General features: G+C 31.7%; 1 protein-coding gene across 1 annotated transcript; it reads right to left on the reverse strand.

Moving 5' to 3' along the window:
* Window positions 1-741: 741 nt before the first annotated feature.
* Window positions 742-3733, reverse strand: LOC149532781 (uncharacterized). Its single transcript, XM_089804266.1, has 10 exons — window positions 3362-3733; window positions 2645-2831; window positions 2316-2449; window positions 2130-2242; window positions 1890-1986; window positions 1647-1784; window positions 1408-1563; window positions 1108-1187; window positions 943-992; window positions 742-860 (listed from the first exon to the last, which is right to left on the reverse strand). Exons 1-10 carry the CDS (start codon window positions 3731-3733, stop codon window positions 742-744), a joined length of 1446 nt encoding a protein of 481 aa, XP_089660392.1.
* Window positions 3734-10416: the final 6683 nt, after the last annotated feature.

Below are 10416 nucleotides of genomic sequence, written 5' to 3' on the forward strand. Positions count from 1 at the left end.
CACCTACTCCTTATTATTTCTTTGAAATACTCATTGAAATTATAGATTAAATTTTTTCTTCTAAAAAGTAATTAGTAATTTAAAAGCTAAATTCAATTTCCTACAAATTCTCTATTTTTGATATAACATTACTAACTTATCATATTTTTATATAAGTTACCTTACTATATTATTCTTAAAGTTCCATTACTAAGAGCCTACTTTGACTCTCATTATCCTACACATACGTTTCAAATGTAATTCTATAACTAATTATATTTTGATTTATTCATATTAATACATAAGTACAGTACACCAAAAGCTTATCCATGGAGTATTACATTAACGCTTAGAAGACTGGTCTAATATTACATTCACAGTAAAATGGTATTGTAGCAGAAAACTTTCTTTATAGCCTCCCAAAACATGTCAACAAGTAGTTTGATCAGAACAATGAAAAATCATCTAAATAGCTCAAACATGGTAGATAACGAAATTTAAAAATAGGTGTTGTGGAGACAATCCAACCATGTAAATTCCCATGGTACTATACAACTGAGTAGGTTTTCATTCAGTGAAAGCCATTCAGAAAAGAAGAGTTGAAAAGATTGTTTGGACTCGAACCTATGAGCTGGTTTGAAGAAAATATTGGGATGCGATGCTTCTCAGACCAAAAGTAGCATGAAAGATTTTGAATAGTCACCATTCCAAATGATATGATTGATTTGAAAAGACATTGTTGCATAGGACAAACAATCCAAATTATTGTTTATAATCCCTAACCCATTTTTGGATGATCATTATCTCTTTTTGCCTTTGCTCCTTCAGCCAGATTGGATCATCACTAGAGCTTTGAGCTGCAATGTCTATGCCATGGGTTCCTACGTGGCATTGAATTCTTATAAGGCAAAAACATCGTCTATGTGATTGGAACTAAAAATGAAACATTCTGAAACAACATACCCTCTTCAGTGGTAATAGCTACAATGCTTTCAGAAATATTTTCCAGCACACTGAAATAAATTCACAACATACCCAAATAACTAATATTAGCAACAAGAGAAAAAATATTCATAATAATAATAAAATGTTCAATGAGCATGAAATCTAAGAACTGTGATTACTTACCCTCCACTGCTCCATGGATCTCTTAAGCCATTGGAGAAAATGATATTGCTTCCAAAATCTCTCAACACTCGTTTTATGTCCTTGACATTAGTCCAACCAAAGCTATCTTAATAATAAAAGAATCAATACCAAACCTATTTTTCAATCTATAATCCACACCAAATTTTCATGTTTGTTTATATGTACTTAATGATTGACTGCCACATAATTTGATTATAAACATTTTTTACAAAGATAACACAGAAAATATATTATCATTTAATCTCCACAAAGTTAGACAATAGAATAAAATTTACATACATGTCCTCCAAATTCAGTTGTTATCCAATGTTGGCGTGGGTAGACTCCATATTTAAGGTAGCAATCCCTGGCATAGTAGTCGAAATCAAAGGTGGAGGGCCTAAACATTGTTGTGCCAGGAGGATTGCTTATTGGAAACACCATTTCAGTACAAATCTGTGAATTATGAAAGCTGTTAGATGGGCATTCTAATTTCTCATCATTCTAATGCTTCAAGGGAAATAACTACTGAGAAAAACCTGCCAAAACCATCCAGAATAATTGAAAATTGGGGGACTCAAATCCAAGCATTGGGTGCCTTGGCTGTAATTTACTGCAGCCACTATTCTACTAATGGTATCTGCATCTCCCTCTAGGCTATTCATGGCCTTGCAGATCTACAAACAGCCCACGTTACATAGCACAAATTAATATAAACTTGAATCAACTTAAGTAGAACTATGTTGGTATGATGAGGAGGTTAATTTGAGCATTGTATTTACTCCTTTAACTTCTTCGAAATTGTACTGTGCTGCAGAGACGTATATCAACCCAAGCTTATTGTAAAATGCATGCAATTCATCCTTGTTCGTAATATTCCTGCATAAGAAATTGTCAGTAATCCTATAGTTTTTTTTAAGACTTTTCTATAATAAGATACCCTTAATTCATATAAGTTAATCTGAATCTTATCAAAAATTCTTAAATTAAGAGATGTGAAGAGGGCGTTTGTACTACTTTACTGGCAAGTGTTAAATAGTTTGCTTAGGTTTAGCAATCCTTGAGGGGTAGAGGCCATTTTGTCCATCATATCCCATGATTCATTTATTCTTCTATAGCAGATCTCGCTTACATTCTGCACCATGTTCTCAAAGTTATATTTCATGATAATAAGGATGATATTAAGTGAAAGAGATGAATGAAAATACCTTGAAATCCTTGGTGACCACGCTGCCATAAGCATAGGTGGGGGTAATGTTGTCAAAGTAAAGGATAGGTGCAGATGATGCAACAGCACCAATTGTTAGGTGTGGATATTTGAGACGAAACCATGAAGTTAGCACTGCAAGAGTACCATTTTAATTATTGAATTCAATCATTCATTCATTTGTATCACTTAAAGATAATGAGTATTAAGTGTTCTATTCATTCTCATAACAAATAGATTTTTATGATTTATTAAACATAGATCAATAAATTTGACTCAAAAATTAGACAACAAATTTATGATAACAATATCACTATAAATCTTACTTACTTCCACCGTAAGATACACCAAACACAACCACTGGACAATTGTCCGCCTTCAGTATTTTCTTCAGATCAACGATGAATGTTGCATAATCAGCCAAGGCCTGGGTGGATGTGAAATAACCCTTTGTGCTTGCATTTGCATACGCCTCCTCCTTTCCTCCAAATGGCATTGACGTTCCATAATAACGGTGCTACGCACATAATTTGTTACAATTAATTTCTCAATTATCCATAGGCATTCTTCAAGTGATAAAGAAAAATAAAATACAATAATACCAATCCATAATAAGTCTAAGGATATGAACAAAAATTCTTACTTTTAACTTAAATTTGACTATGTGATCATTAGGGTCCATTTGACTGTGGGGAATAAGAACATAAGAATAGGAATACCTATTCTAGAATTAGAAAACAATAATACCTATTCCTATTTTTATTTGGTTCACTTGGAATTTGATAGGGAATTCAGGGATCCAAAAATTTATGTTTTCTAAAATAAATAAAACTGAAATACATATTCCAATTTCACATATTTAGGTAGAATTACAAATGCTCTTTTTTGAACTAAAATTAGAACAGGTATTCCAATTAACAATTCTGATTTGATGCACCCAAACAAAAAATTTCAAATTTTAAGAATTTACATATTCCTATTCGATCATATTCCCACTTACATACAATTTACAGAGAATATAGATTTAATGAAAACCGATAATAGTACCTCTATGTAGACCACGAGAGCTTTGAATTTAGGAGCCTGATCTATAAAGATGCCCATGTCTAAGTTGACAGTAATGTCAGTTTCTCCACCAAACCATACAAATATGGGAGAATTATTTTGAGCACCACCCCAGTTGGAATTGTCCACGAAATATCTCTGAGGAAATGTTTGATAGCTCTCTGGCGTGTATGCAAAATGGTCCACAACTTGGGTATAGTTGTACGAAACCAAACTTGTACTCGAACCTGCAGAATTTGTGATTCGATATCTCTCTAAATTCTCAAGAAAAAAATGCCCATCAACTAACAAAACGGAAGCCATGACCAGCAGAGTTGTACACAGAAATCTAAACTTCAAAGAATTGAAATTCATTTCGTATGATTCTGTACAACGCTGTGCTGAGCCTGCGTTTCTCAAATTTAGACGGATATATCAAAGCACGTAAGTACATGCCACAAAAATACCAACGAAAGCATTTCTTTTTTAAACAATTCAGAGAAATATATATCAAATTTAACATTGGAAGGAGATTTATAACTATTATTATATGGTTTTAGCTGGGGAAACCGAGCACGAGGACAAGATTAATAATAACATAAATGAATCCTCGTAAACACGTCATTGACAAGAACAATGCAGGTCATGACTTCAAGAAAAATTTAGGGAGGACGATGTGTTCTATCTATTTATAATTGTTTAGAGAAAAATTTAATCACTATTAGATATGGTGGACCAAAATCTAAATTAAAATATAGAGATTGATGATATGATGTAAATGGTTGGCAATAAAATCAAGACAAACATAAGGTACATGTGATAAATAAAATTAGAAAAACTAATATTGTTTATTTATGTTAAGTTTTGCCTATAATATAATCAAAAGTTGTTATTTTTTCTTCAATAATTTTCTATCTTTTTATTCTTACTTATTTTATTTTATTTTTCCTTATTTATTACAAACTTGTCTATCATTATAATTTTTCTAAACAAGAACTGAATTGTTGTTAGCAAAAACTTAAATAAAAAATCAAAGATAAAGCTCCTAAAAAATAAATGATGTTTGGTGGTTGCATGAGGAATGTAGGTTGAGAGAATATGAGAGAACTCGTCCATTTGAACGTCTATATTCCAGATGTATTCATTTAACTACCATAATTGAATTTCAACACTTAACCATACTTTTGTGTACCTTTCATATACACATTTTGTACTTTTAGATCTAAATTTGTTCATTTTGAAGCTATTCTAGTTTCTTATATTCCAAGCTCTTGCAGATCCCAACATTTTGAGCTCAACATTCTTGAGCTCAATCAATCTAAAATTCACCTCCAGGAGCTTAACTTCTAGAGTGTCAAGAACTCAACTTTTTTGTAGCTTCTAAAGCTTCCAAAAGTCAATTATAAATGATTTTCAAAGCTGATTGTGAGGGCTTTAGAGGTGTTACCACTATATATATCCTTGATGTCCAAATTGTTACTCAACCCTCAAAACTATATTTTTTGAGTGACTTCATAAAAATGTTTGACTTGCTACTTATACCTATGATACTAATATTTGATTTCTATGCCTTCTATCAACTGCCTTATGAAGAGATATTTAATCTTTATGTGTTTGTTTCATTTGTGGAAGACTAGATTCATCTTCAACAATATTGATGATAAATAATCACTAAATACAATTTTCTTCCTCATTTTTTAGATCCATTGAGAACCTCCATAACCAAATAGTTTAACATGCTACTTCATTAACTACCATGCATTCAAATTCAGCTATCCTAAGAGAAGTAATGGGTTATTGCTTGGATGTAAATAAAATTTCTCTTGAACTTAATTAAAATACACATCACGATGTGGTCTTTCTATTATCTAGATCTCTTACCCAACAACAACCAATGTATCCAATTATTCTAAACTCATTTATTGTAGTAATGAAATGTCATATTCCTTAAAGTCATTAACATGTTGTGGTGATTATTTTACTTGCTTATCAATGTGCTCCTTTTGTTGTCTCCATGCATCTAAAAATTTATCGTTTTCTATATAGTTTATGAAGTCTACTTCATATCAAATACATTAAACTTCTTATCAACATCAAATATAGAATTACTACAGTGATTTCAAAAAATTAATTAAAACTTTAATCTATGTTCAAAGGGGCCTTGAAATGGAAAAATAAATTAAAAACACAAATGCATAAGCTTTAAAAAAGTTATCCCTATTCAATTACTAATTCATCAAAAATGTATATGTGCTCACAAAAAATAGGAATGTATTTCCTAACACTAATAACATAATGGTAAGATCTTCAATATTGTATTATGAAAATGGCTTGAATATTAAAGATTTGTAGGTTTTTTAAAAATTGAGATTGATGATGGAGATCTAAAGGAAGATGACTGGCTAAAATTGAGTTTTAGATGTGACTGGGATATGACTTACCTATGAGAAAAAATGAAGGATTCGTCAATTTAAATATTTCATTCTTAGGAGAGTGAACAATGAACTCAAGTAACTAAACAATGGTAAAGGGAGTGAGCTAGAAAAATACAAGTTAGGACTTAGAAATTTCAAGTGTCTACTATTTGTCCCTCTTTGTTATGATTTTGTCAATGAAAGGATAAATGTCATTTTAAAAAAGAATGAAAAATAGATGTAGAATGAGAAAGTATGGATTTTATGATAAAGGATTTTGGGGTGGTACCCTCTCAAGAAGATGGAAAGGTATGAATTAAATGGATTTAGGATCTCAAAAAGGAAAGGAAAGGGGAATAAATTATATTGAATAGAGAGTAACCTAATATTTTACATAGTATACTACATTAAAAAGAGTAGTATAAACATCAAGATGACAATGTGTTGAATGTATAAAGGACATTAAGTCACAAGAAAACATATGTAAATCAAGTTCTCAAGCACATCCTAATAAAGAATAATTAAGAATTATTGAAGAAATTGAAGACAAGAAGTTAAGTTCACATCTCACTTATATTGATGATATCATCCATGATCAATCATTCATAAATTTCAACTATGCAAATCAACATCAAAATATATTGGCATTAGTTCTATTTTATTGTTCAATTGAGCTATATGGAGTAATTGTCTTGCAATAACTTACCAGAACTGAACATACTTGATGACTTTCTACAACTGAACATAATATGTATATATTATCCTTATCATTATGAATGAATCATCAAATGTTTATCATTTTCTAATATGTGGTACTAGAAAAGTCAAAACATTAGTGGTTTTGTATTTGGAGGTTGTAGTGGAGGTTTGAATTGGAGCGAGTGTAGTCAACAAGTCTGATGGAGTAAGAGACTACATTTTTGTTTTGTGCATGAAATCTACTTAGTAGATTCTCTTAGATAATTTTCCAAGGTTGGTGTACATAACTTGCTGATGTAGGCCAAGTTTGACAAAATACCAATCAATGTCTGCAAAAGAGAGCCTAATAAAATTCACATGGACACCCATAGTGCCTAGAACACTCGCAAGAACACAATAAAATAAAAGCATTGGTCAGTTCCCTGCTTAATAAACTTTAAATAGATAGTGGAAAAAGATGGATAATTGAGGCCTCTCTTTAGCATAGACAGTTTAAGGGGAATAGCCCATGGGTGAATGCACCAAGTTGTGGTGCCAAAAGGATGACACTCATATTAGTTTTTCAAAATTTCACATAGTGTGCACACTCTATGGCATGAGCTCCACAAGTCTTAGGCTTGTGGAGCCCAGGAGTGCACATGCACTATGTGAAATCACATAAAATGATTGCAACCCAGAACCCATTTCTTTTGTTGTTTTCCTTCTCTACCCCCAACAACATGCACACATTTTCTAGAAGGTGAAAGCTTTGCTTGCTTTCCTCCTCATTGCCAGAGATCAAGATTGGGTTTATCGAGTATGTCTTCTAACCTTGATTTTGCATTGTTTTGTATGTTTTGGCATTGTTTTGCTTCAAGTTTGTTTAGTTCTTTTAAATGCAATTGGTTTCTTATCAAGAAATGTGAATAATCAATCACCAAATCCCTAGCCTAATCAAAAAAATCATCCATAAAACCAAAATTAAAACACTCCACAAGATCAAAAATTAAACCCTCCACAAGATCAAAATAAAAACCATCCTGAGAAAGAGCAAGAACTTCCACCAATTGCAAGACCTCCTCCTAGCATCCAAGACAATATAATGAATTGAATAGAAAGAGGGAAAACTCAATTAGAAGCAATCATTGGTAGGTAAAATCTTGCAGGAAAACAAATCCTATGAGAGCACAATTGGCATCCTCCCTTGAGTCCATTATGAACCAAGTAGCTTTTGTTAGTGGTCGGTTGGATATTTGGCATGTTAAGAGAGAAGAAAAAAGAAGATATTATGCAAGAAAACTATACTATGAAGATGTAAAAAGAAATGACATAACGAAAGATGGCTTATGTACATTATTTAAAAAGTCAAGAGAAGAAGAAAATGTTAAAACTACAACTAAAAGGTTTCCCATCCACTGGTGCATCCATGATGATATTAAAAATAATTTTTGGGATAGATGTTGGATGGTCTTTGATGCCTCTCCCTACAATAATCACAAGGTTCCAATATATTTCTTAAGGAAATTGTATTGTGAATTTGTCCTCGTGGAGATCCCCAATTATTTTGATAGGTTATATTCTCAGGGTAGAGGTGGAGGGTCATCATTTGAGAGATCAGGGGCACATTGTGACCCTAATAAAGTTAGGGTACCTATTGTCAAGCCACAGGGTGAGCATGTCATTATTCTTTTAATTGTGAAGGAATGTGTAGAGACTGGTACTCTAAGGACTATCAATTCTTTGACACAAACCCTCATTCATTGCACTAGTCCATTAGTTGAGGAGGATACTTATTTGCATCGTGGTCACATGTGCATGTTATGTAGATCCTTATGTACATTGGAAACACTATAGATGATGGGCTAGTCACTGATGACTTCCTGAGTGAGACATTTGGCATTAACACATAGGTAAATTATAATTATAATAAACTAATTTTTAATCACATTTCATATATACAATGAATCACTAATAAATTAGCACGTCTTGACATTTTTCAAAATTCAAGGTAAGAGTGTTGATGGCCCTAGTACAGATTCCCTTGCCCCATTTTATGTCTCATTGATGAGTCGAAATGTATGTATCAAGTTAATCATTTCAACTAATACATATATTTATTAAGTAATCATATATATGAAGGATTTACAAAAACAATTTATCCATGTGCATTAGTTCTCTACTGCACCATTGACATTCACAACAAACTCTAAGCCTAGGCATGATACAAGCTTCGTAGAGGTACATTTGTTTCATGTTAATTTAATTCATTTAATTATATTATATTCTATATATATAAAAATTTAAAAATTATATTATATAATTTGTAGTTATTGACATCAGAGACTCCTCCTCATCTTTCTTAGTCCATTGATCATGGAGTTTCTACTATGATGGCGAGTTTAAAGCTATTGACTGAGGTATGAAAGATTTTTCATAGTTTTAGTTGTTATTTATAATAGTTAGTATTGAAATTTCAAATGGTATTCATAAGTATGATCGAGTGATTATATTGAATGAATGGTTGTAGGGCATTGTTACTTCTAATCATTCACAAGCCTTTGAGGTGGATGTACAGAGTGACTATTTGATGGCAGTAAGAAAATAATTAATTCTATCTATACATATATTTAATTTCAACATATAATAATTATTGATTCATATATGCTTTTTTTGTATTGGCTCTAGTTAGAGAGGAGCCTAAATAAGATGATGAGCGAGCATGTTAGGAAGATCCCAGCATCCCCATCATTTCTCTCCACACAACGAATGAAGACCTCTATGGATTTGTTTCCTTCCCCTTGTGTGAAGGAGAAGATATAGGGATAAACACATGTATAGGCATTAGAGGATACATATCTTGAATTTTATGTTAGTGGACATATTCAACATATATTTGATGTATACATGACATTATATATTTGATGTATGACATATATTTGATTTATGACATTATTAGACTTACAAATTTGATGCATTAGTTTGTTCATGTATGACATTATTGGTTATCATAATATATATCTTATTTTTCTTGTTTACAAATTTTAAGTATTTCGTGTATTTCATTTTAATGTAATTTGCATCCAAGATAAGAGTAGGAATCATTATAATAAGCTTTGATAGTATCTTTTGATATGTGAATAAGGCTATGATATTAATTTTTATTTAGATTGTACAAGTTATGAGTACTTTTGATTATGAGTAAATTATTTGGATTTTTTGTTGGGATTAAAACAGTGAAACTTCAATTCTTATTATTGTTATACAATTAACATTGAAATTTGAATCTTGAGTTGGTTGTATTATGTAAAATGTCTAAGCTTGAATCTCAGTTTCGTCATAAACATGTCAAGATTTTATAGACGATTTATCTTCACAACACGAGAAGACTTGAAATAATTTTTTTAATTTATTCATGAAATTTGGTATCAAAATTGCTTGCTTATCCATCTCTTTGAGAGCTTCATTCATGGAAACACATTATATATGTTCTTCTTGTGATTCCTGCAGCCATAGTTGTTGTATCTTTTCTTACATATCTTTTGTGTGTCATTATCCACTATGCATTGACTACATTATCTTTGACCTCTTTTGTATGGTGATGGATTCTATACCCCTAGGATGTCATCTTCAACTTCTTGTATCTTTTCATTCTTACAAGTATTGACACACAATATTTAGTGACTCTTCGGATCAATTCTATTTAGCGTGCTTGAGAATTTTTTAGCAATCAAAAATGTGGGACAAGATTGGAACTAAGGTTTACTTGACCACTTAGGGGCATATGCACCGAGTTGTGGTGGCAAAAAGATGACAAGTATTTTTTTCTTTTCTAATTTTCAATAGCGCGTACACACTATACGTGCTATTTTGTGACCAAAAAGTTATATGATGGGTTGCAGACCCGCGGCCCATCATTTTCATTTTGTTTTTTGGCTCTCCAATATCGTGTACACAGTTTTGACAGAA

The sequence above is a fragment of the Cupressus sempervirens genome, chromosome 10 (assembly GCF_028749045.1).
Source record: "Cupressus sempervirens isolate cs-2001-9-10 chromosome 10, ASM2874904v1, whole genome shotgun sequence".
Classification (NCBI taxonomy): domain Eukaryota; kingdom Viridiplantae; phylum Streptophyta; class Pinopsida; order Cupressales; family Cupressaceae; genus Cupressus; species Cupressus sempervirens.